This window comes from Monodon monoceros, unplaced genomic scaffold (genome assembly GCF_005190385.1).
Source record: "Monodon monoceros isolate NGI ecotype Baffin Bay Population unplaced genomic scaffold, NGI_Narwhal_1 Super_Scaffold_1, whole genome shotgun sequence".
NCBI lineage: Eukaryota > Metazoa > Chordata > Mammalia > Artiodactyla > Monodontidae > Monodon > Monodon monoceros.
In genome coordinates this window covers 48,701,872-48,729,128 of record NW_021703765.1, presented here as the reverse complement: position 1 = coordinate 48,729,128, position 27,257 = coordinate 48,701,872, and the positions used below count along the sequence as shown (strand labels likewise).

At 35.5% G+C, this 27,257-nt stretch overlaps 1 protein-coding gene across 3 annotated transcripts in view; it reads left to right on the top strand.

Moving 5' to 3' along the window:
- The window catches only part of RBBP8 (RB binding protein 8, endonuclease), a 95,565-nt gene that overhangs the window by 10,357 nt on the left and 57,951 nt on the right, over window positions 1-27,257 (top strand). For 2 of the 3 annotated variants that reach the window (XM_029227259.1, XM_029227276.1), the window contains exons 2-5: window positions 4,296-5,023; window positions 7,568-7,772; window positions 18,894-18,936; window positions 23,352-23,447. In XM_029227259.1, coding sequence (XP_029083092.1) covers window positions 7,664-7,772; window positions 18,894-18,936; window positions 23,352-23,447 — 248 coding nt within the window. In that variant the 5' untranslated portion in view covers window positions 4,296-5,023; window positions 7,568-7,663. Of the gene's footprint in view, window positions 1-3,685; window positions 3,805-4,295; window positions 5,024-7,567; window positions 7,773-18,893; window positions 18,937-23,351; window positions 23,448-27,257 lie in introns of those variants that run through there. The other variant, XM_029227268.1, reaches the window with a different exon arrangement.

Genomic DNA, 27,257 nt, shown 5'->3' with positions numbered 1-27,257 from the left:
GGTTAAGCTCTGAGGTTCTTACAAATGCCAGTGTTAAAGAAAGGGCCTAAGGGCTATCTAACAAAATTCCTAAGCTTCATTAACCTATATTGCAGAGATATGAAATACTGCCCAAGCAGCCACTGTATACAAACTGATGGCCTGGAAGAAAAAGATGCCTCTTTCCACTGACAATAAATAGCAGATCATTAACATCCTGGATCAGCCCACCATCATTTAAACCTATGCCAATAGGCAAGCACACAGTATACTGTATAAGACTATTTATCAAGTATAAAGTGATAGTTCCTAAATTGGGAAAATTATGTATCTAATAAAACTTTGCTCATTGCTGATGCAAAATGAAGTAGCTAAGTACTTAAAAACACAAACTACTTTAATAGTTTATAAAGGGAAATGAAGAAGGTATATGTAGCCATAGAGATAATCAAAATACATAAAAGTTTCTCTACCTAAGTTGGAAGTTGGCTAGACTACATGAGGCTACTTTTTCTAATCGGAAAGCAATGTATAATCTTTAATGTCTTTTATAAGCACTTTAATGACCACCTGACTGTCAAAAGAAAAACTGTGATACTGACATCCTCCATGAATGTTAAATATATCTTTTAAAACAATTATAAAACTGCTCAACCTAACTGGAATCTCAGCACCATCAACTCAAATCATAAAACATTTTGGCACTTGGGACAAGATCACTAATTGATGTGTACCCCTACCCCCAAACAACACTTAGTAATTACTGTAAACAACTTTTTAAAAATGAAATCGTGTTCATTTAGGTTGACACAAATTTTGACAGCATAATTTTCTATTATGTTAATACTTCTCTCCCCTCTTATCCCTCTTATTATTTTTATCTTATTTTTTATCTTATTATTTTTATCTTTCTTATTATCTCTTTTGTTCTGCTCTTAAAGTAGTTCTGACTGTAAGTATATAGCTCACTCCAGTTTACTAGTATTTTGTGTTTGTATTAAAGGTGCTGGACATTATTATGTAAATAATCATAATGGGTTTAATCACTAGATTTTTTGCCTGGGGATACAGGCAAAAAATTTGCTGGGAGGGGAAGAGAATGGCATGATGTGTAGAGTGGGAGAGAGATGGGAAATGCCCAGCACAAATAGCAGAAGTAGCCTTAGAGTAGGAAACAGCTCCATAGGAATCAGCTCCAACTTGGTTCTTCAGGTAAATCATGTAACCTCGTTTGTTCATTATATATGCTGGGCATGTTTTGTGCCAATATGGTAGCCACTAGGCACATGTGAGTTTGAGCACTTGGAATGTGGCTAATCCAAATTGAGATGTCCTGTGAAGGTGAAATACACATCAGATTTTAAAGACTCAGTATGAAGAAAAATAATGTAAAAGGCCTCATTCATAAATCTGTATATGGATTACATGTTGAAATGATAATATTTTAGATAAATTAGGTTAAACAAAACATATTAAATTAATTTCACCTGTTTCATTTTACCTTTTTAAATGCGGCTAATAGAAAATTTTAAATCATATATGTGGCTTTATTGGGTAGTACTGTTCTAAGACTCTCTGATAAGAACTAGGAATACCGAGGAGAATGAAGAAAGCACAGTCCCCGCTATCAAGAAACCCCTTGCAGCCTAGCTGGGTAAGATAAAAGATATAAACATAATTACAATATCATAGCATTAAATGCAGTGACAAAGATACACATAGAAAGGTATGGGAGAATGAGGAGGGCTATTTGTGGAAGGGGGTAGGAAGAAGGGGTGAAGAGAGACATTAAGGTAGTCTCCTGGAAGCTGCACTACCTGAGCTAAGTCTTAAAGGATACGTAGAAAGGGGGTGAAATATTAAGGATCTGGGCGGAGGTAATTTCAAGAGAAGGGGATTGTATGAGCCAAGACAATGAAATAGCAAAGAGCAGGAAGGAGGAATATAAGCAGTCTCCTGTTTTAGAGGGAAAGGATAAGGTGGGGGGTAGAGGTGTAAGGTTAAGAAGGGCTTCTTTGACATTTTAAAGGGATTGAATTTTAATCTTTAGGCAATTGAGAGCCACTTGAAGGGTTTTAAACAAGACAGTGCCAAGATCAGAAATAATGGTTGGGCATTCTGCCAGCTGTGTGGAAACTGCATTTAGGTGCAAGATTGGAAGCACGGTCTAGGTAAGAAATATCAGGGCCAAAACTAGGGCAAAAAGAGTGAGGATGGATAGGAAAGCACTAATTCAGAACTCTATTTAGGAGGTAACATCAGTAGAATACAGTGATTGACCTGTCCTGACTCCATGGAAAGGGGGTTGATATTATTCTAAAGTGATGGGAAGACCCTGGCATGTCTTAAACTAAGGGAGTGTCATGTTCTGACTTGGGTTTTAAAGAATCATTCTGACTGCTGTTGGAGAATACACTGTAAAGGGAAAACAGTGTAAGTAGAAAGATAGTTGATTAAAAAAAAAAAAAAAGGAAGGCTATTGCTGCAGAAGAGGTTTAAGATAACGGTGGCTTGGCCCAGGGTGGATACAGATGAGGTGATGAGAAGCAATTGGATTAGGGTGGCATTTTTCTCTGCAAAATGGTATTTCCTAATTCACAGAGTTGAGAAAGGAAAAGGAAAGTTCAGGAAGATCACACTTGTTGAGTCCCATTGTCTTGTTTAACCAAGAGGTGAAGGTGTCTGCTGAGAGTGAGAATACTGTATAGAGGCTTAAGGAAAACAGTGAAGGTTTGGAAGACAGCAAAGGAAACAGAAGGAGCTAAATAAAGGCTATTTTAGAGATTAATTGGTGCCCTATATGAGGTCTGAAACCATGTAATTTTAGTGATATCAGTCTAACCTGTTATGTGATTTTTCCCGTCACAACCCTCAGCTACCCAGCTGTAGGAGGTGAGCAGATTGTATAGAATGAATCAACAAAGAGTTTCAGTTGTAAAATGGCTTGAGTTACATGATTTCAAAATCTACATAGTTCCAAAATTCTTACAGTTCTAAGAATCCTAGAGTTTTCAGTACACAATTTTTCTCATTGCGGTTAAGTGTACATATATAAAAGTTACCGTTTTAACCATTTCACCACACAATTTTTAAATTGAGCATCCTAACCAAGGGCCTCCAATATGTATGCTAGGACATTAAACTCCCAACCCTCAAGGTGGCAGTGCTGGGCCTGAGGTGGCTGGAATCCTAGTTTCTGTTGCCTCTGGATGGAAGCAGTCTCATTTTTTATCACAATATGTAATACAAGTATTCTTTTTCCAGGTACTGAAAAAGTTTGGGAAGCATTGTTCTAAGCCATAAAATTTGAGAAACCCAGTATTACGAAGAGTTCAAAATATCTGCTTCACTGTTAAAGAAGTTTTCTCATAGAAGTTTTCTCATAGGACTTCATAATTTATATGTAGGGCTTAAGGCTCCTTATTGGAGGCAGATATCTACACGTATGCCTACTGTTTCCACCGTTAAAGTGATTTATCATAAAATCCCATAAAGAGAATCTAAGAATTTAGAATGGATTCAAAGATATTCTCCGCTTAAATGAAAAAGATGAGTCCCTCAAGGAACGCCCAATTCATTAATTTTACACGGAGACTGCTCTCTGGCAAGCACTGGGTTAGTTTCTGGTGATAAAAAGGTGAACAAGACATGGTTTTGACCTTAAGAAACTTAAGAGTCTAGTGAGGAGACTGAATTAATTAAATAAATAATGAAAACTGCAATAAGTGTCAGATAGGAAGGCACATAGCACATAGTGCTGTAAGAGGATCTGATAGAAAAGACTAAAACAAGATAAAATTTGGAAGTGAATGATACTTTAACAGGGTAATGAATGTTCAGCAGCTCTCTTTTATAAAGATACCAACGTTCTTACAGCATTGCTAGAATGGTACAGAAACATCCTGTTATGCCCACTCGCAAGGAGTAAGCTGTGATATTCATCCCTTAAGACCGGGAATGAATGGGAAAATTACTTTTACATTTTATATCTTCGATTTCCCAAATACAACTCTACTTTTTAAAGTTTATAATATCCTTTGTCTTCCTCCCAGGTCTTATAAGTATTAAAAAAAGTACTGAACTGGTTTAAAAAATATTATGATACTGTCTATTCTGTTTATTTTCTTCAACTTCATATATTTAGAATTTCTAACGCTAAAACTCTTCTTTTAAATAGGTAATATAAATAGGAAAATATACTAATAATTTGAATGTTTATAAACGAACAGCCACATAAAATGTTGACTTAAAAAAATTACCTAACAGCATGTTGTTCCAATAAATAATGCGTCACTTCTGATTCCGTCTCATTTCAGGTTCGTCAGAAACTTTCTTTAACCTGAGCAAAATATACATCGTTCATTTTGCTACGCGGCCTCGCCACCCAGTCCGGTCAGGTCGCATCACTAAACTGTAGGTAAGAGCTACCAGCCGGAAAGCTACATTAGATTGATCTGTGTTCCTTCCCTCCTCAGTTAACTTTAACTTTCCATCTGGTACGGGCCGCTCCTACGTGCTTTCCCAGAAACGGGCTTAAGTCAGACACACTGATCACTTCTTAGGAGAACGTGAAGCTCCGCAGACAGAACAGCGTGAGCTTTCTCCGGGCCCTCTCAAAAAACGCGGTGGCGGCCGCCAGCTCTCGGAGACTCTTCTGACGGCTCAGAGGAGGAGCTCCACTCTCCAGTCACCGCCCAACGCGGTGGGACTCGACGCCGACCCAGCTCCTCCGCAGGGGGCGTGAGGGGCGCCACCCAGCTCCGCGGAGGGAGGAGGAGGAAGAAGCGTGACGTCGCGGGAACTCCCACACGACGTTGCGTGACGTCGCGCGAAGTCCGGGCGGGGCGAGCGTAGCCGGCGGCCCTCGGGCCCTCCCCCAGCGCTGGAAAACGCGGGCTGCCCCGAGGGGGCGGCTTGGCTGCTGGCGGTTTGGCAGATTAGTGAGGGAACGAGCAGAAAAGCGAACGGCCGTCTCTTCCCCTCTCCAGAGCGTGCTCGCGTTCCTGCTGGGGCTTTCGAGAATCTCGACGCAATCTTGCAAGCCGTGAGTAAAAGGAATCTCTTTCCCTGACCCAAAGCGCTGGGTCCTAGCGGGCTATTTCCGGTCTGGAGCTGCCGGCTGACCGAAGGCGTTTTACCCCGGGGTGGGGATGGCTGTATGGCGCTGGGGCTGAATCTGAGGAGTCGGCTGGAGCCGGCCTAAAATACGCAGGAGGTAGACCGGATTGCGGACGACCCAGCGCTGAGTGCTGTTCCCGAGTCTTCGCACCAGCTGAGAGCTTGCCTGCCGGCGCCGGGCCCGCCACGCGCATGCGCCGACCTGCGCCCGGTGTCGCCGCGCGCGCTTCCGGCGCCAGTCGTGCGGTTTGCTCGGGGGAGCGCTTTGGCGAGGGCGGACCGCCAGCCCTTCGCGGTGCGGGAGGAGGCTGATGGCTAAGGGTCCTGGGGTGGGAGCCACTGGACCTCTGCTCTGCTCGTAAGAGCAGCAGTCAAAGTCCCTATTCAGTTTGTTCAGGGCCCTTGTGTGAACTGAGGAGCGGCTCTTGCCTCACCTAAGAATGTGTGTGGTGTGACAGGAAAGATCTTCTCTTGAGCACCTTCCGTGTGGTGGTTTATGGTTTACACTGCAACAGGAGGCACAGAAATGTATTAAATTATTGCAAACTGTTGAGCCCAGGATGCAGCTTGAGAGGCAAGATGCACATTTTTGAGAAATTATTCGTGCAGCGAATAACGGTTCAATATCAAAATAAATGCCAGCAAAAAGTGCTAAGCATGCAAAATAGATTGGAGAGGGTTTCAAGTTTTGAGTTGATGTGGAATACAACAATATATTGAACCAAAAACTGGAAAGCGCCCTGAAATATTCTTGACTTAACAAGCATCTAGACACACAGACACACACACACTGTAAAAGAGCAAGAAAGATGATTGCCATAACACGAGTATCTTAACAGCTTAGTATTGATAAATTGTTAGGTGGGGGGAAAAAAAACACTTAACCTTTTTATTACCCCTGAAGGTAGAATAAAGGAAGCTTATCTTACACTATTGGTTTTAAACTATTGAATGCTAAAATATACAATTTTAAATTGTTCATTAAAGTAACTAAAACTTTGTTTTGAACTTTTTGATTAATAAAAACAATTAACATTTTTGTTTTGTTTTTTTTTGCTTCTTAGAAGTATTTTGGAGTTCATTGGCATCACAACTTGAGTTCCAGCAGTGACGTGGCCGTAGTAGCCGTGTCCTAGCAATGTGACCTCGGGCGAATCACTTAGTCTCTTAAGCCTGTTTTCTTAAACTCTAAAATGAAATTAATAATATCAGTAGTAGCTGTTTTATACAATGTGAAGATTAAATTAAAAGGAAATATAAAACAGCACACTCCATGGTACATAGTGAACACTTAATAAATGGTGGCTTTTATTGACAGCAGTATAGACCCATTGATTTATCTTTTAGAATTAATAAATAGTTGAATACAAGCCTCTTTAGAAATTAAAAATAATTTCCTAATATTATGTAAAATCTAGTACTTGTTCAATTTTCACTGATTATCTTTAAAAAAAGTGTAGTCACAATTTTTGAAAAGCTTAATAAATGTATTTTTATTTCTTTAGTGTTTTATAGTTTACCAAGTGGCTCTGCACATAATATTGCTCCCTTTAGACATGCCCTTGCTTATCTTAGCCTCTTCATCAGAGACCTCAGGAAGTGGTTAGTAAAAGACACTTAAATCCGTTTGGGCACTTGTTAGCAATGGTAAGGCATTGCCTAAGGAGCCAGATGTGAGGGTTAGTAGATTTGTTAATCATTTTATTTTATTTTTTTAGTAGTAGCTAGTTAATGGTTTCAGTTTAAGAACACATATTAAAATATTTATTAATCCACTTGAACTTAACAGCCTGTTGCTTCCTTCAGGGGCTACACAAATAATAAACTTAATCATTCACCTTTATTCTGAGAGGCACAAAATAGCTTTACCCATATTTGCCTTGTTTTTAGATGTTTCCGTATTCATAGATCTTGGCTGTGTCTGTATCTTGCTCACCAAATTTCATTGTTATGAGAAAGCTGTTCAGATACTCGTGTTAGTCATCTTTCTTGCTCTTTTACAGTGTGTGTGTCTGTGTGTCTAGATGTGAATGCTTATTAAGTCAAGAATATTTCAGTGTTTTCCAGTTTTTGGTTCAATATATCGTTGTATTCCATATCAACTCAAAAGTTAAGAAAGCAATAAATTCTTTTAGAATGGGGAAACAGTACTGACCATGAATGATTACAAACCTCTCTATATCTTAGTCCTTTCAATTAAACATAATGTAGGTAATTACTTCCTCATAGGCGGAATAAGAAAAAATTTGCCTGAAAATGTAGCTTAACTTAAGGCCAGATAACTGAAATTGGGGCTTTTCTCACCATACTCATCTTTTTTCCTCACTTCCACCCCCTCAAATTCTAAAGTGATTGATCATAGGTAAATAAGGAAAACTTGAGATCAGCTGCCTGGGCTTGAAGTCATCCTGATTTCAAATTACACAAAGATAAATGCAGAATTCACTTATGTTGCAATCTGTTGTTTCAGGTATTTGAACTGACCAAAGACAACTTCAGACCTGTATAATGTAACAGAAAAGGTCAGAAAACATTAGGCAGTAGAAGTGTGAGCATATTAAGTAAGATGAACGTCTCGGGAAGCAGTTGTGGAAGCCCTAGTTCTGCAGATGTATCTAATGACTTTAAGGATGTTTGGACAAAACTAAAGGAGTGTCATGATAAAGAAGTACAAGGTAATTTTTTTCTGAAATACTTGGTAGCAGTATTCTGCTGAGACTATAATAATAATAACTAATTTTTATGACAGTTCAAAGATCTCATTTTTAAGGGACCTTTACTATTCCAATTTTGGGAGATTCATTTTTAGGGTTGAGTTGTTGCTTTTTGACTACAGACAACTAACCACAGAATGTAGCTCTTGCACAGCTTGTAGTTTCTTGTAATATGTATGGTGTGGTGGAAGGGGCATAGAGATTGTTGACCGAAGATCTGGATTTGAATTCTAATTTCATTTATGTACTTGCTCTGTGATCTCAGCAAGTTACATAACCTCTAAACTTAATTATCTTCTGTAAAATTATTTGCAGGATTGTTTATTGACATAAAGATACTACCTAAGTCATTCGACAAACCTTCAGAATTTGTATCTCAGTGCTTGGGTTTGCCACCAAGCCCTGAGACCCAAAAGTAAATGGCAGTTTGCCTTCAAAGAGCCTGCAGTCTGGTAGAGAGAGAGTCATGTGAACAGATAATTAACAGTATAGTGAAATAAGGGCTAAAAGGTTTATATGAAATGCAGTGAACATACAGAGAATTGAGCTGTTGCGATTAGGTTGAGTATATAGATGTTATATATGATTGTGTTAAAATGTACTATTAAAAGCTAAACTATTAAAGCTAAACTCAATGTCTGATAGTAAGCCTTAATATACCTATCTAATTCTGTGACTTTCATGTAATACATTTCCCCCGTGTGTGGGAAATGCTTCATATTACATTTGTTTCTTTATTACCTACTGCAACCATAGGTTAATATTACCGTGCTTTATAGTTTTTTTCTTTTCCCTCAGTTGAATAGCTTTCTCTTTTTTTAAAATTGAAGTATAGTTAATTTACAATGTTGTGTTGGTTTCAAGTGTACAGCAAAGTGATTCAGTTACACACACATATATATATATATGTATTGTTTTTCAGATTCTTTTCCATTATAGGTTATTACAAGATATTGAATATAGTTCCCTGTGCTGTATAGTAGGTTCTTGTTGTTTACCTGTTTTATATATAGTAGTGTGTATATGCTAATCCCAAACTCCTAACTTATCTCCCCCCACCCCACCCCCAGTCCCCTTTGGTAATCATAAGTTTGGTTTCTTTGTCTCTGAGTCTATTTCTGTTTTGTAAATAAGTTCATTTGTATCATTTTTTTTGGATTCTACATATAAGTGATATCATATTTGTCTTTGTCTGGCTTACTTCACGTAGTATGATAATCTCTAGGTCTATCCATGTTGTTGTAAATGGCATTATTTCATTCTTTTTATGGCTGAGTAATATTCCATTGTATATATATACCACATCTTCTTTATCCATTCATCCATCGATGGACATGAGGTGCTTCCATGTCTTGGCTGTTGTAAATAGTGCTGCTATGAACATTGAGGTGCATGTATCTTTTCAAATAAGAGTTTTCTCCTGATATATGCCCAGGAGTGGGATTGCAGGATCAACTGGTAACTCTTCTTTTAGTTTTCTAAGGAGCCTTCATACTGTTTTCATTTCCCTAATGATTAGTGATGTTAGCTTTTCATGTGCTTATTGGCCATTTGTGTATCTTTGGAGAAATGTCTACTCAGGTTCTTTGCCTGTTTTTTAATCATATTGGTTTTTGTTGTGGTTGAAGTTCTTTGTATATTCTGGATATTAATCTCTTACCTGATATATGGTTTGCAAGTATTTTCTCCCATTCTGTGAGTTGCTTTTTCACTCTGTTAATTGTGTCCTTTGATGCATAGAAGTTTTTAATTTTGATATAGTCTAATTTATCTACTTTTTTCTTTTGTTGCCTATATTTTTGGTATTATATCCAAGAAATCATTGCCAGATCCATTGCCATTAAGTTTTGCCTTGTGTTTTCTTCTAAGAGTTTTATAGTTTTAGATCTTATGTTGAGGTCCTTTTTCCATTTTGAGGTGAATTTTGTATATGGTGTAAGGTAAGGGTATAACTTCATTCTTTTGCTGTGGATATCTAGTTTTCCAGCACCATTTGTTGAAAAGACTGTCCTTTCCCCATTGAATGGTCTTGGCACCCTTCTCAAAAACCATTTGTTTGAGAAGGGTGCCAAGGCTCTATTCTAATTGGTCTGTATGTTTGTCTTTATGCTAGTACCATATTGTTTTGATTATTGTAGCTTTTTATTAAGTTTTGAAATCAGGAAATATGTGACTTCAACTTTGTTCATTTTCAAGATTGTCTTGGCTATTTGGAGTCCCTTGAGATTTCATATGAATTTTAGGACATATTTCCCTACTTCTGCAAAAAAACATCATTGGCATTTCAGTAGAGATTGCATTGCATCTGTAGATCACTTTGAGTAATGCTGACATCTTAACAATATTAAGTCTTCCAGTCCATGAACATGAGACATCTTTCCTTTTTTAAATTTCTTTCAGCAATGTTTTGTAGTTTTCATCATACAAGTCTTTCGTCTCCTTGGTTAAGCTTATTCCTTATTTTGTATTGGATGCTTTTGAATGCTATTGTAAATGGAATTTTCTTAATTTTAGATGCTATTGTAAATGGGATTTTCTTAATTTCCTCTTCAGAGTGCACGTGGTTAATGTAAAGAAACACCACTGATTTTTGTGTGTTGCTTTGTATCCTACAGCTTTGCTGAAAGTTTCTATTTCTTAATTGTAGTTTTTGAATTCTTAGCTGAGAAAAACATTAGAAACTCTTTAATTTTATTATGAAAGGTTGGAATTCAACTACATCTGCTACTTCACTTACATCTGTTACTGCTCTATTATGCTCATTCTTTGATAGATTTTTCTGATCCATGTTTCCATTAAAGCTCTCTTTCAGCATATTAGAATTGCTGATGCAGTCAGGGTACATTAGTGTTCGGTTAGAAATCCAGGTGTCAATGAAGTTATTATTGTTTTATCCATTTTTAATTTAAACTTTTTTTTCTAAAATTGTGAAAACAAAATAAACAGCAAAAATTTACCCTCTTCTCCCCACACACAAACAGGTAACCACTTTTATTATCTTTTGTGTGTGTATTCTTCCATTTTTTTAAATTTAAAGTTTAAGACTTTTTAATTTTAGGAAATATTGTACATTTATAAAAGTAAAGAAAATAGTATAATGAACTCCTATTTACCCATCACTCAGCTTCAACCATTATCAGTACACAGCCAATCTTGTTTTACTTATTTTGCATTTGCATCTTTATCCCTCTTCCACTCAGTTATTTTGAACTTTCTGACATAATTTCATCTATAAATACTTCAGTATATTCCAGTAGTCTTTTTTAACAAAAAATTGCCATTATCATACTAACAAAACAAACTCTTTAATGTCATCTTATACCTATTAGATGATTATGTTCAAATTTCCCCAGTTATCTAAAATGTCTTTTTATGGTTGGTTTGTTCCCATCTGTATCTAGAAGAATTCTCCATGTTGTGTTTGATTAATATATCTATTGATTATTTTCAGTGTAGTTTTAGTTTATGTTTCTCTTATGAATGAGATTAAGCATCTTTGCTCATGCTTGAGGGTGATTTGTATTTCTTTCTTAAGAACTGTTTATATACCTGATTATTCTTTGGTTGTTGGCCTTTTCCCTATCAATTGATAGGAGCTGTTTATATGTGAGGCAGATTAGTTCACTTCAAATATTTGAAAGTTTAGAAATTCAAATTTGTTGTTAGTGATAAACATCTGATTTTTAAGTGACTGTGCTTGTGGTCATATGTTCAGGGACAAATATGAGTATTTTACATTAATTCTGCTCTTCATTTGACTACACTGTTTTCCCCCAGAAAATGTAGTGTGAAACATTGAGGAAGTATTCTGAGTTTTAGTACTGACTTGCTATTCATTCAGTGAGCAGTTATTAAATTATATGCTGAGAATGGTAGCAGTTGCTGAGAATACAACAGTGAAGAAGACACAGTAGGTTTTGGGGGCGTTGTATTCATTCTCTTTCGGAAAATATTTATACACTGTAGTTATATAACGAAATGATAGCAAAAATAATCCAGATACAAGATATTCTGTCTTGTATAATGGCTACACTGATAATAACAATGTAATCAGCTACATGCACTTTTAAAACTGCAAAGGAATAATAACATCTCCCAACTTCTGTTGAAGAGAAGCCATATCCTCCTCTTGGTTTATAATACTGTGACCCCAGCATGTAAGTTTACCAATAGGAACAGTTTCAAGTTTAAACTATTATAGGAGCTATACACTATGAAAAAGCTTATTCTTTGTGACCTGGAGGTAAAGCAAATACAATATCTTCAAATGATTTAAATAGGACCAGATGTACTTGAGTTTTTAATTAAACATTTAACAGAGAAGAATTAACATTCTGCCATCTTCAAGTATAAGGTTAAATTCTTTATCCTTTAAATGATTACTTTCTGTTGTCTTATAATAAGACATTAAAATTTTAAGAAGATCATTAAAATTTTATTATGCAGAGTCCCTATCTTACTCATCTTTCTACCTGCATTCCCATAGGTGAAAGTGCTTGGCACATAGTAAGAAGTTAGTAAATGGTATCTGAATGAATTGCATAGTTTAGCTGCATCAGTGAAACATTTTCTTGAACATAAGTTTTTAAAATCCCATAATATATGAAAATATCAAAACTTCATATCTCTAAAACCCTGAAATGCTTTACTACCCATTTACTTTAAATTTTCTATTTTTAGATGATACTGTAGAAAGTTGGGAAAAGAAAAATAAATCACCATTTTATAGGAATGGCATTTGTTTATTCTTTCCTAGTTTTAAAAGAAATGCATGTAGCTTATTGTATTGTTGTGTTCAGTGTACATACTGTTTTATATGTGACTTATTTTTGCGGTTATTTCATTACTTAACCAAACTGCTTGTTTTTCATGTGGTACATAATCTTCATTTTAGAATTTTTAGGCATACCCATTTAAAACTGGGACAGTTTTATTTTTTAGGCTCCTAATTTAACAAGGATAAAGTATTTGGCAGCTTTCTTCTTCATGTTCATTGGTGTTTTAGGGTCTTCAGGAGACCTCTATGATGAGGAAGCATCAAGAAAATAAATAACATATTGTTTGATAAGAACAATATGCTATTCATCAGATTACAGAACATATAAGACTCACAAATATTACATAATGGATAATTTCTTTTTAAAGTGTGTACTCCTCATGGCCATACTCTTAGTAGCCATCACACTCGCAGGAGCATTAGTTTATATACATGGAAAAACTTTAAGGGAGGAATACAGAAGTTGTTGATGATTTTGATTAACATCTATGTGCTTTATGAATGGTAGGTATTGGATATATGTTTGAGCTGATGAGAGAAGATAACTTCGGGCATATTATAATATATTGATCAGGCTACTTTTGCCAATTTCTAAATCACTTATGGATTCTTAAGAGTTTTAAATGATCGTGCACTATTTTTTGAAAATTAGTATGTTATTTAAAAACATTTTGGTTGGGCCCAGGCAAATTTGTTGAAAGGAAGACTTTTTTTGACAGTCCCTTGTCAATGTGTTCCAGATAGTTCCATATAAAATTAGATCCTGTGACTCTGTGATAACATCAAAGACATGCCTAAAGGGTACTTAATTTTTTTTTTTAAAGTAGAGGATCCACTTGGAGAAACCAGTATAAGAGGCTACTTGAAAGACATCAAACATGGACTTGTCCAGACTTTGCAGGTTTTGAAGTATACATAGGAATTAAAATTCAGTCATTGCTTTTAAAACTTCGTGTCAGGTTAAAAAAAAAAAAAAAAAGGGAAAGAAAAGATATGAAGGTAGTACCTGAGTTACATAATTTTTCTTAGATACGCATAAGAACTTAAATGCATCTGAACTTGTTTGGATACAATTTTTTTTTGCCTTTTAAAATCCCTTTCAGTATCAGGTTTATTATTAAAAAGCACAGGTAATAAGATGGAATTTAGAATATTTTTCATAATGTCACCATTTTAATAAATGCTTTTTGTCTACGCTATGTTTTACCATCAACATCTCATCTAGTAATGTTTTCTATATCTGGTAAATAAGGTAATCATTTTCATAGAAAACTAGGCAGATTTTTGAGACAGAATTGGAGCCCCATTGAAGAAACGGAAAGTATAGAGACTCTAATATGACAGGATAAATATTTCTTGATTCAGTTTCGGATTGCTCCATTTATTTTCTTAGATGTTTCATCAAAAATTCCAAAAAGATAACATTCATATTAAGACTACACAAATTAGCAATGAAAGGAATTGCAAGTAATTTTGGTCCATAACATCAGTGTCCTAGTCATTAAGAAAGGCTAGTCGTCAGGGAAATGCAAATCAGAACCACAATGAGATATCACCTCACACCTGTCAGAATGGATATCATCAAAAAGAGCACAAATAACAAATGTTGGCGAGGATGTGAAGAAAAGGGAACCGTCATACACTGTTGGTGGGAATATAAATTGTTGTAGCCACTGTGGAAAAAAGTATAAAGGTTGCTTAAAAAACTGAAAATAGACCTGCCATATATGACCCAGCCATTGCACTCCTGGGTATATATCCGAAAAAAAACAAAAACAGTAATTCGAAAAGATACATGCACCTCAATGTTCATAGCAGCATTATTTGCAATTGCCAAGATATGGAAGCAACCCAAGTGTTCATCAGCAGATGAATGGATAAAGATGTGGTGTGTATATGTACTCAGCCATTAAAAAAAAAAAAAAAATGGAATACTACTCAGCCATAAAAAAGAAATTTTGCCATTTGCAGTAACATGGGTGGACTTAGAGGGTATTATGCCAACTGAAATAGAGAAAGACAAATACTGTATGATGTCACTTATATGTGGAATCTAAAAAATACAACAAACTAGTAAATATAACAAAAAAGAAGCAGACTCACTCAGACTCAGATACAGAGAACAAACTAGTGGTTATCAGTGGGGAGAGGGAAGTGGGGGGCAATATAGGGTAGGAGATTAATAGGTATAAACTATTAGGTATAAAATAAGCTACAAGGATAGGGACTTCCCCAGCAGTCCGTTAACCCAGCAGTGGTTAAGACTCCGCACTCCCATTGCATGGGACTTGGGTTCGATCCCTCGTCCAGTAACGGAGATCCCACATGCCGCACAGTGCGGCCAAAAACAAAAACAAAAGGATATATTGTACAACACGGGAAATATAGCCAATATTTTATAACAACTATAAATGGAGTGTAACCTTTAAAAATTGGGAATCACTATATTGTACACCTGTAACAATATTATACATCATTTATAATTCAATAAAAAAGTACTATCATTAACTCTCACATGTTATTTTCCATTTGTGTTAACATAAATTCGATAATATCCACAAAAAATTAATTTACCCATTTTGAGATCATTAAATCTTAAGAGTAAACTAAGCACACCTTAAATATGGCTGCATCTCATAAAGACAAGTGTCTTTACTTTGAAGTTGAAATAATTGATTAGGCAGTTACAGAAATACTAGTAGTTGTGTTTTTGGTAGAAGCTTAATTCTTTGAGCTATATATAAAGCCACTATTTATCAAGAAGTGTTATTAGGCTTATAATTTATAATTCAGAACCATAAATAACTTGTTTTAGAGTGACAGTACATACATATATGGTTTATTCTGGGTAGCAAACGAGAATGAGTAAAAATTAACATAGCAATGATTTTTATTTTGTTTATAACAAATTGAATTCTTGGCTTATTTCTGAATTCTTATTTAAATTTGTTTCTTGTATTATATTCGTGACTACACATATGGGCCCTTAATTGTTTCATTTCTTTGAAAATTCACATACACGTTATAAGGTTAATTGTAGTGCAGCGCTTTTGGTCTTTTGAGCGCTGTTTCCTCATTAGGTGTCTCAGGTTGCCAGTGTTACAATCCTAAATACTTTTTTGAACAGACTACCTGTTCATACAGGAGCTGCATTGTTGTATAGCCTCATTCCTTCCGATGGGTGTGGAGCAGGATTAAAGCACACTTTATAGGGGTTCTAATTGTGGATGCCTAATTGACTTGATGAATGGCAAATGCTAAAATTTAAACACACATACATACACATACACACATAAACCTGTTTCAGGGCTGATCTGCATGACAGAACAAATGCCTCACAGGTGTTGAATGCTTACAAGATAAAAGAGTAGTCTTTCCATATTTCCCAAGAATTTTCTTTTGAAGTTTATAAGGATTTTCTGTCTCATTGTTTCTTTTCTTAAAATGGTTTATGGCAATAATCCATTTCATCTTGGGTGCACTTTTCACTTCTGAAGGCGGACCTGAGTTTTAGAGTCGGCCAAAATTAAAAAACAAGAAAATCTAAAAGCAAGTAAATTTTCACACACTTTGGGAAGGGTAAAAGAGTGAAAAACTGCTGACTCTAGTCTTTGGCCTAGTAGGGTCACAAGTTCTTTTCTTAATTCTTCAAGAATGATTTGATGCTTTACTAAGTACTTTCAAGGTCTTGTGAGTTTGTCATCATTACCTGAAAAAGAAGGAAGCTTCTCCAGCTATGAACTTGACAGATGGAAAAGATTTTTTTAAAAATCAAAAGATCACACCAGTTTTTATTTTAAACAGTGAAAAACTAATGTTTCCCTTTATTATAATAATTTACATTTTAACAGTATTCCAACTCTTAGGGTAAATATTTTTCCATAATTTTTTTTTTTAGCTTTTCATTTTGAGCTTATTGTAGATTCACACTGTAGTATATACCCTTTACCCAGTTCACCCCAGTGGTAACATCTTGTATAACTATAGTATAATAGCACAACTTAGAAATTGACATTGATACAATTTATCAATCTTATTTAGATTCTGCTACTTTTCCATGCCCTCATTTGTGTGTGTGTTTTAATTCACTAACGTGTAGATCCCTGGATTACCAAGGGTCCCTAATGCTAAGTCCCCAACCACCTTCCTCCCACCCCAACCCCTCCAGCTCCTGGCCACCCATAATCTGTTCTCCAGCTCTATAATTTTGTCATTTTAAGAATGTTATGTATGTGGAATCACATAGGGTGTACTTTTTGGGTTGGCTTTTTTTTTTTCCAACTCAGCATAATTCCCTTGTAGTCCATCCAGGTTGTTGCATATTTTAATACCTCTTTCCTTTCTATTGCTGAGTAGTACATGTGGTACAAGGATGTACTGCAGTTTTGTTTCGTTTTGTTTTTTTTAACAGTTCACTCACTGAAGGATATTTGGGTTGTTTCTGTTTTTGGCTGTTATGAATAAAGCTGCTGTGAACATTTGATTACAGGTTTATTCATAACATTTTATTTATTCAAATTATAGGCCATAGAAATGAGGGTAAATGTATCATATCAGTTGGACATTTCCTAGAGGTGAAATTTGAGATATAGGGCAGAAGTATAACTAAAAAATTCTCCAGGGCCTTTATTTTTCCATAATAACTGGATTTCCTAGCATTAAATCCTTACCTCTTGGGCAGTAAGAAAAGGTGACTTCCCCATTAGTATCTGTATGACTTTTAATTTCATCCCTAGTCAGCACCAGGGCGGGGGAGATTGTGGAGAAACGTATAGGTCTGTTTTCTAAAACTCTTACTTAGCTAAATAATGTTGTTCAGACAGATAATAAAAAATCCTGTTCTTAGAAGTGACAAATTTATTAATGTTTCTATACAAATTATATGGAAAGATTTTCTAAATGTATAGCTTATTAGAATCCATAAACTACCAAAGACAGTCAATGTTTAATTTTTCAGAAATTAGTTAACTAATAACCATTTATTGGGGATTAACTATGCCCCAAATAAAAGAAATTCTTAAGTAGATATAGAATTTTTAAACTTTCTAGGCACTATTTTTAAAAGTGAATATAATATCCACAAGTGGGAAAATTGTAGAATAGTAAAAAAATTGGTTTAGGAATCTGAAAATGTAAACACAGAAGTTTTTCCCCCCTTTTAATAATCACATTGCAGAAAATAGCATAGAGAAAATAGAGAACCAAATAGTTTAGTGTTGCTAAATAGACTTATTCTTTTTTACTTAATGATTTTAATAGCTGTGTATTATTCTGTCTAGTGGTTACATCATATTTTACTTAAACTCGTCCCTATTTTAAGCATTTTATATTTCAATACATTGTTCAATATTCTTTGTGACTATGAGTTTCTCTATAGTTTGGATTATTTAGGTTAGAATCCAAGATGTGGGATATTGATGAAAAAGAGTCCTGTTATATGTCTCTAGCTTGCTTTCCAAAAGAATTGTGCTAATTTATAATACCTCCTGCAAAGCATGGCAGTGTAGTTTTACAACACTTTTATCAACACTGGGTATTATAATTTTTATAATTTTGCTAAGTAATTTTTTGGGTTTGGATTTATATTGCTAGTGATGTTGGATATATTTTCATGTTTGTTTAATGGCTGTTTTTCTCCTTTTAATTATTGTTTCTGAGACTGAGGAATGTCACTCTTATTTTGTTTATATCCTTTCTTGCAGTCTCAATGCTCATCAGCCTGCTTTCTTAACAGTAATTACCCAAGTCCCATAGGCAGTGGTCTTCTATTTTGTATTGGACTCAATTAAAATTAAAAATACATATAACACATGTAATACATATCTTGAGCTAAAAACAGTACTGCCTTATGTTAAGTACTTTTTTGTAAGCAATTGTGTTCCTAGTCCCGGACTTCCTGACACAATCTGTTTTAATCCCAGAAGATTTGAGCCTACATAAGCACTATTGCTGTTATCAAAATACATAGGCTATGCCAGAACATAAACCTTCATTTATAGTGAACTTCTAATTATATGCTTGCCCATGCTATTGGGAAGTAACTCACTTTAGGTGGAGAAAATTTCATTCTATTTGGCTGTCATACAATAGACTAAGAGCAATAATGTTGCAAATACTCTTTTGTGACCTAAGGGTGCAAGTGAGGGAAATACACTTTTCAAACTAATGGGACCTGGCTCATTGTTCAGAGGCCAGGCTCAGGTAACTTAATAGTGTAGCATTAGATTCATAAAGAAACTTAGATTAACTGCTTTTAAAACGATAAAATGTATAAATAAAATACTGAGGATTTTTTTCTTTTTCAGGTTTACAAGTAAAAGTAACCAAACTGAAAAAGGAACGAATTTTGTAAGTATCAGTATATATAACACTGATGTCCTATTTATAAAGTAATTGATATTGATGTCCTATTTGAATTCAGTGTTTTATTTATAAGGAAGTTAGCTTTACTTAGTGTGGACCTTGTGTAGTTGACAGCGAGTTATTAAAAATTCTAAAGGAAAAAGAATAATTTTGAGTATAATCTTAGTTAATATTTGCATATATTTATATTTTAACATAACTTTAATATGTGTATAATCTTTTTCCTTAAAATATTTATTAAGATGGAAACTGATCTATAAATCATTTTGATCTGTTAATGGCATTTTTTTCTCAACTATGATTGATACCTGGAATTTAAGATACTACAAGATGGGGAGCAGAATAAGTCTGGGATTTCTAACTCATATAAGAAATGGGAACTAAATGGATATTCTGAGACCCCTTTTAACTAATTTGAAATTACCAGCAGTTCCGCTGAATTGTTTTGGTTATTAAGCCCAGAATCAGATCTGATTTTCTAAGTCAGGAGCAGATTTTACTCGTGGTTCTTTAGACCTTCTGCATTCAGGAATCTGAAACAGATGGCATAATAGAATGTTATTACTCATAACAAAAATTAATATCATTGTGACTAATAATAATTGCATTTGCTTTACAGTATATACCAATAGGCCTCAGTTCCTTCATATTCTAAAGCTTCCAAGACTGTAACCAGAAGCTGGAGTTACCAACCACTCATCAAAACACACCTCACTATTTTTGCTATTATAATCTGAAAATAGAAATTGTGAAGTTTTCCATTACACCTGTAAAGTCATGTTTGGAAGATGACCTAGATACAGAAATGAGAAATCATAAATTTTTAAAACAGTTTTTTTGAAGAATAATTTTATGATTCTTAATTACTGACACTTTTAAATGCTTTGCATGTTGAAAATGTACCTGTTCCTACCTTAAAGGTGTCATTTTAAACATTTAAATTTAGGATGTATATCTTATTAGTTTATCATATTTTCTTACTGTGAGACCAAAAAAACACCAGAAGGGACTTTTATGGTAAAGAAGATGTATCCTTTCACATAGAAGGCCCAAAGTACGGAGATTCTAGGACTGGTTGTCACTTACTTCTATCTTTCTTCTCTGCCATCTTTAGTGTTCAGACTTGCCCTGTTAGTCTTGATTCACTTCAGTATGTCAAGCTGGCCGTCATCATTCTAGTTATCACTTGCACAACATCTTTGTGTCCTTTTATTTTTACTAATTATAAAGGTTTGTCAGAAGCAGCCCCCAGCAGACTTCCTCTAACTCATTGACAATGTTCATTCCTAAATAATAACTGGCAGAGAGAATTGAATTAACATGATTGGCTTACACTAATTCTGACACTACTTTATATGTATTCTAGGATTAAGTGAACAAGTAAATATATTGTTGATAAGGAGGCTTTTCCTCAGTGGTGAAATTGTTTTTGAGTGGTTTGAGATTAAAAATTATGAAATACACGTATTCTATTGTTTTCATCTTCACCTTTGCTTATAGCCCAGCTAGTGATGGTGGCTACAAGCATTGTTAATCAGAAGATGAGTATGTACTATCAGTGACTTGGTATGCTGATTTAACACACACTACACTAAATAGCTAATTACTGTTTGTTGGAGTTATTCTACAAGTCTCCTCTTTTATATATAATAATACTGTATAGGAATTCTTGTTCCCTCTTACCATTATAATACCCAAAGTATAATATTTTGGAGTTGATCAGTAGTTAGACAGTGAGCTCTTTATATTGTACCTTGGTTCAGTGTTGGAAGTAAATGACCTTGTAAATCCTAGATTAACAACCATTGATTAGAAGGACATCCTTTAGAATCAAAGTGTTGGTCAGTTTTTAGAAACATTGTGTTTGCTATTTGATTTTATATTTTAAACTACATTCACTAAATGTTTTTGAAGGAATTTAGTTTTATTAAAAATGGATCCTTCTTGTAGACCTAGTAATTTTATTTTCTAAAATGTTACTATTTTAAATGATAGATTTATAGCTGTAGAATAGTATTTCCTCTTGGCTAGAATCAGAATCATTTTCCTGCAGATTGAATGATTAGGCATAGTTAGAAATGATCTAGGGCCTTCCTGGTGATCCAGTGGTTAAGAATCCGCCTTCCAATGTGGGGGACGCAGGTTTGATCCCTGGTCAGGGAACTAAGATCCCACATGCCGTGGGGCAACTAAGCTCGCGCACCACAGCTACTGAGCCCACACACCACAACTAGAGAGCCCACGTGCCACAACTAAGACCTGATGCAGCCAAAAACAATAAAAATAAATTAAAAATTTTTTAAAAAGATCTAGATTTGCTTATAACAAATGTACTTTTTTTTAACTGAGACTTTTTATACAAAATGTATTTCTCCATACCTCTAACCAAACAACCACATGAAAAACCTTTAATTTGTAAATGACTGTTGAATATTACTTTATCAAAAATCACCTAAAACATTTCTGAATCTTAAAGAGTGGAAACACAACTGGTTGTTCAGTAGGTGATGATAATGGTTTACTTCACTGTATAGTTCTCAGTCTTTTGATCCTCTTAGCAACCTTTTAATATATATTGTAATTACTCTGTACCTGCCTACCTTAGGTAGCTTGGGGTTACACATTTTGGAAGCATGGGTAAGTAACTAAATCCCCTGAGTAATCAGAGAATTAAAGGGATGCTTTATTTTGTAGAAGGATAGGTCATTGCATTGTGGGACCAAGAACTCAGATTTGCCTGTATGACCATAACTCTCCTTTCCAAGTATATTTTATGATAGACAGTCAGGGTACAGTAACAGGATGTCTGGTCTCTATATTGTTAGAACAGCTTTATTTGTGAGGGTATCTCAGTCCTAGGGATTCCCACCTGGAAGAAGCAATTAGAAAAGAAATCAGTAACTGCACTATATTTGTCTGTCACTTAATTGCTTCAGACTTGTGTTTTGATGATAGTTGTCTCTGCACATGACTAATGCTCCTCTCTTACACAGATTCATTTACAAAATTACACATGTATCAATAGAAATGTTGAATACTCCCAAAATAGGATCAGTGAAAACCTAGTGCTGCTTCTGAATTAAATATATTTTCTAGAAGTATTAGAAAATTTTTTTATTATTAGCTTCAGCTATCTATTACTTCCAAAATTTCATATATATATACATATGCTACCAGAACAATATTTGTTGTATAGCAGGAGGCCATTCTTAGATGTATTGGCTTTTCATTCAATATCAAATATTCAATCAGTATATAAGAAGTACCCTCGTATTGGTATCTGACATTTTGACTTAGTTGTTTTGCTCGTCTGTTTTGTTGCCAGTGATATTACATTCTACGTTTTAGCAATTTTGACACAGTCATTTGGACATCTCCTTTTTCTGGCAGACTGGTTTGTCTCCTTTATTTGATTTGATATTTCAGACCCTTGAGAGGGCTGGGAGAAGATATTTGAACCATGGTATTATCCTATATTTTCAGATTCCAGATGACACAGAGAATCCTGATTCAATTTCTAATGGGTTTTCATAGAATTAAAATGTATGCATACTTTATATATGTGATTGTTTGAAGTATAATGATGGAGAGGTAAAATATGGCACAACCTTGGAAAGTAACCAGGTAGTTTACTAGAAGAAAATTTTAGGTGTCTTTCTTTTTTCCTGACTAAAATCAAAATGGTAAATACTTAAATAGAACTTACTGTGTGCCAGTACTGTTCTGTATGCTGTATATTCATTAGTACTTAGTCCTTGCAAATGTCTCATGAAGTAGATACTACTAATGTATCCACATTTTTGGAGGCACAGAGAGTTTAGGTTACTTGCACCAGCTCACACAGCTGGTATGTGACAGCTGAGATTCAAACCTAGGCTTCAGGATGTAGGGTTTGTGTACTTCTACTTCACAGTAAACCCTGGCTTAAAAGTAATACCAGGTAAAAGTTTAAGCAACACAAAAATTAGTAAAATAGAAAGTACAAATCCCTCATAATTGGAATAGGAATGATATGAGTGGAGTTACCTATTTACATTATTGAATGTAGATAAAATAATTAAAAAAACAGTAAGTGTACATTTTAATAGCAGTTTTGACAATGTTGAGTCAGTGGTGGCATCAGAATTTACTCCTTCATCTGTGTTCCAGCATTGTATAATGAATACCTGGTGCTTACGAAGATACTTCTGTAGAACATAAAAATACTGCAGAGCAAATTCTAGTATAATTTGAACTCTGATTAACAGGATATTCAAACCTCACCTTCTAAGTTGTTTGTTTTGATACAACGAATTCATAATATGTAAGTGGTGAGATCATGCTTTGGAGTTCTTAATGACAGAATAGTCTTGTTAGAGTATTTTTCCATTAAAAAAAATGACTTATTTCTTGACTTTTAGAGATGCACAGAGACTAGAAGAATTCTTCACCAAAAATCAACAGCTGAGAGAGCAACAGAAAGTTCTTCATGAAACCATTAAAGTTTTAGAAGATCGGTGAGTCTGGTTCTTGGGTCTTCTTGTGTAAGAGGTGATTTCCCTCTTAATAGAGAGTATACATTGGTTTTCATTTGTAATCAGTTCTGAGACTTAAAGTGATCTTTTTTCCAACTCTGTGTCAACTTTGGATAAATACTTTATGAAATTAAAACAAACTTACAGGTTTGTTTTTTCATTAATTACAGCAATCACATCAATTTACCCTTTAAATGATGTTTCTTTATCTGGTATTTGTTGTAGGACAAGCTCAAGAGTAGCAGTGTTCTAATGCATTTGATGCTTCCATTCCATTTTTACTTCTAAATAGGTGGAAACTGCTTCACAATTCTGTTCCTGTCTTCTTTTTTTTTTAGTTTATTTATTTTATTTGTTTATTTTGGGCTGTGTTGGGTCTTTGTTGCTGCGCGCAGGCTTTCTCTAGTTGCGGCGAGCAGGGGCTACTGTTAGTTGCGGTGCACAGGCTTCTCGTTGCAGTGGCTTCTCTTGTGGCAGAGCACGGGCTCTAGGTACGCGGGCTTCAGTAGTTGCAGCACGCGGACTCAGTATTCGTGGCTCACGGGCTCTAGGGCGCACGCTTAGCTGCTCCGCGGCATGTGGGATCCTCCCGGACCAGGGCTCGAACCCGCATCCCCTGCATTGGCAGGCGGATTCTTAACCACTACACCACTAGGGAAGCCCTATTCCTGTCTTATTTTCTTACTCCTGCCATTCTCTTTTCTTCCTTGCATATTTCTCCACTTTCAAGCATCTAGGGATTCTTTTTACTGAGTATTCCCAAGATAATGCCTATTACTTCACCTCATATACAGACTTTTTTCTTTCCCACTCCTTTGAGGTTAACACTCTACATTAGGAAAGGCTTTCAGATTTTGCTGTTTTCCCTTGTCTGAACTGTAAGTGCTATTTAGGAACTTGAACTATTTATAGCAAACTATGTTTCTTGCTTTTTTTATTTCTAGTTAATATTTTTCCATTATTTTCATTTTTGTATATGTTACAGGAAGGCTGGTGGTTTGAATTCGCCACTGTGTCTTAGTGGTGGAATAATCTAATATTCTGCATGATGCAAACTAAAGTTGAGTACTCTTTCTTCCATGACTGCTATCTCAGTGGATGCACATTTACTGGAATAGGCAGCCTGTTGTGGGAAAAGGCCCCATATGCTTTGGAATCATAGATATGAATCTGAATTCCAACTTCACACTATCTCCTTAATTGAATTCAACAATTAATAGTTGAGTACTTACTATGTTCCAGGTGTTGTTCTAGGGGCTAGGAATACTATCCTTAGTATGTCATGGAGCTGATACTTAATTTTCAAAGATTGGGAGTGGGCCTGCAAATAAGATGATTTCAGATTACAAGAGCTGAAGAAGAAATAAAAATGAATTATGTAATTGAGTGACTACAAGCATTGGGAAATGAAGGACTACTGATGGATGTCAGGGATGACCTTTCTGAGGAGGTGCCATTAGAACTGAGACCTGAGTGATACAAAAAAGAGCCGTCACTTGAAGAACTGAAGATAAGAAGAGGACAAATGCAAAAGCCTATGGTGGAAATAGATTTTGAAATATTTGAGGAGTAGGACATCCACTGTGATTCTAAATGAGTAAGAGGATGAATGATAGATAATATTGGAAAGGTGGGAAGTAACTAAATTCTGTAGGGACATCAGAAAATTTGGATTTTAATTACATTGGGAAGCCATTGGAGAGTTTAAGCAGGGGAATGCCAAAGGGATACGAGCAGGTACTGACAGCATCTGTTATATCCAAATGTAGATGTCGAGTAGTTAGTTGCATATGTGAGTCTGGAACTAACGGGAGAGGTTAGAGCTAGAGAAACAAATTTGAAAATGATCAACTGTATATAAACAGCATTTAAAATCTTGGGACTTGATAAGATCTCCTAAGGACATCTTTAAAAGTATAGGAAAAGAATAGAAGAAGGCTCAGGGCTGAATCCTTGGGCATACTAATTAAGGTTTAATGAAAAATAAGGACCAGCCAGCAAAAAAGATTGAGAAAGGAATTAGCAGAGTAGGAGAAAAGCCAAGAACATATGGCGTGACACTAACAATACCTTCTTCACAGGGCTGTTTTGAACGTTAAATGAGATAATGCAAGTAAAAATACATAATGGAAGCTTAAAAAGACTTACAGTATCCCTCCTGTTTGGTGAATATGATTCCAACCTCTAGTGCTCTAGTCTGTACTCTACACACAGCCAGACTAGTCCCTCTCTCAAGCTGAGATATCTGGAAACTAGAAAGCCATCTGTCCGTCTCACTCTTCCCTAGTCCAGGATCAAAGAGGAAATCATCAATTATTCTTCCTGCAGTGTGGTGCAGCCTTTCCTTCTATTTTCTCTGGATATGTAGTACAGGATTGAGCAGGAAGGGTGGAGAGCATATCTTTCTCAGCCTTTAACTCTCCAGTGATTGAAGCACTTCCTTCTCTTCACCATATTTTTTCTCTCATCTCTACTGCTCCACTACTTTCTACAAGCGATGAGGTTCTTCCTTCCATATAATAATGGTAGTAATGGCAAGAGATTAGGAACTTTCTTTCTGTTCAGTGATTCCCAAGGATAGAAAATTTTAAGTCTGAGTTCTCTAAGAAAGCAAACATCAGGATGACATTAGATATTCAAGAGATTTTGGGGGGGAACACACCTGTAAGGTAAATGAAGAAGGAGCTGGAGGTGACTGGGAGAGCTGTGAGATGTCCATGCATCTAACCCTTTTGAAAAAGAGAGAAAAAGGAAGGTCTTAGACTGCACTGCAGTTTTAAGAAAGCTTTGGCAAGGCCAATGGGGAGTTCTGGAGCCATGGTATCCCTGCTCTACTCATTCATTGGCTGGCTTCTCACTGTGGGATGCCTGGTATGTTCACCTGTCTGGCGGGTGAAGGATTTCAGAGCACAACAGCTGGAGCCGGTGATTTTACTTCCCACAATAGGAGATACGTTTTCATGGTTGCCACACTCAAAGACTGATTGTGTTTATTTCCAGCATCCTTTCTGTTTAGTTGATCATTAGCAAGTTATTTAGGACTCAGTACACTGAAAAAAAATCACAAGGTTTTCATTATGTTTTACACGAATTGGCTTCATACAGTTCGCTCTCCATTTCATCCCCAAGATATAGTGTTCTTCATCTTAGCGCTTGAAGACACTCCTTTCTAATATCTTCAGAACATTTCTTCACTTTTTGATTTAAAGTTTTGGCTGTTCTTTTATTCTTTGCATCTTGTGCTTCTCTTCTTAAGTGAATTTTTCTTCTCCAGGCTCATTCTGAGAAGAAATGTTAGTGGATGTGTGCCCCTACCCTTCCCATTGAAGTATTTTCTAAATTACCATCCTTTATTCGGTTAATATATTTAATTGTTAAAATTATCATTTTTATTCTGCAGTTTTTAAAAAGTAGATTTTCTTTTTATCATCTATTTTCACTAATTTCAGGTGGATGTCACACTTCTGTGCTGTTTCTTACCCTAAATGTTCTCTTGCCTTTCATTCTGTTCACCTTTGCATTTTTAGGTAGGTGGGCCTATAATTCATTACATGGTATTAATCTGGGGGTGGGACAAGGAGTGTAGCTCATTTCTTTATTTACACGCTTTTTCTTTCCTTTCTTTAAATCTGAAATTTCCTTCTGGGATTACTTTAAGATTTGTCCCTCATTTTATGAAGCTTCATTTAATGAAACCAAGAACAATGTAGATCTAATCATTTTTTTAATGTAGGATCTGCTAGTTGTGAGGGCTCACGTTATACCCATCCTTCCAGCACTTAATCTTCACCT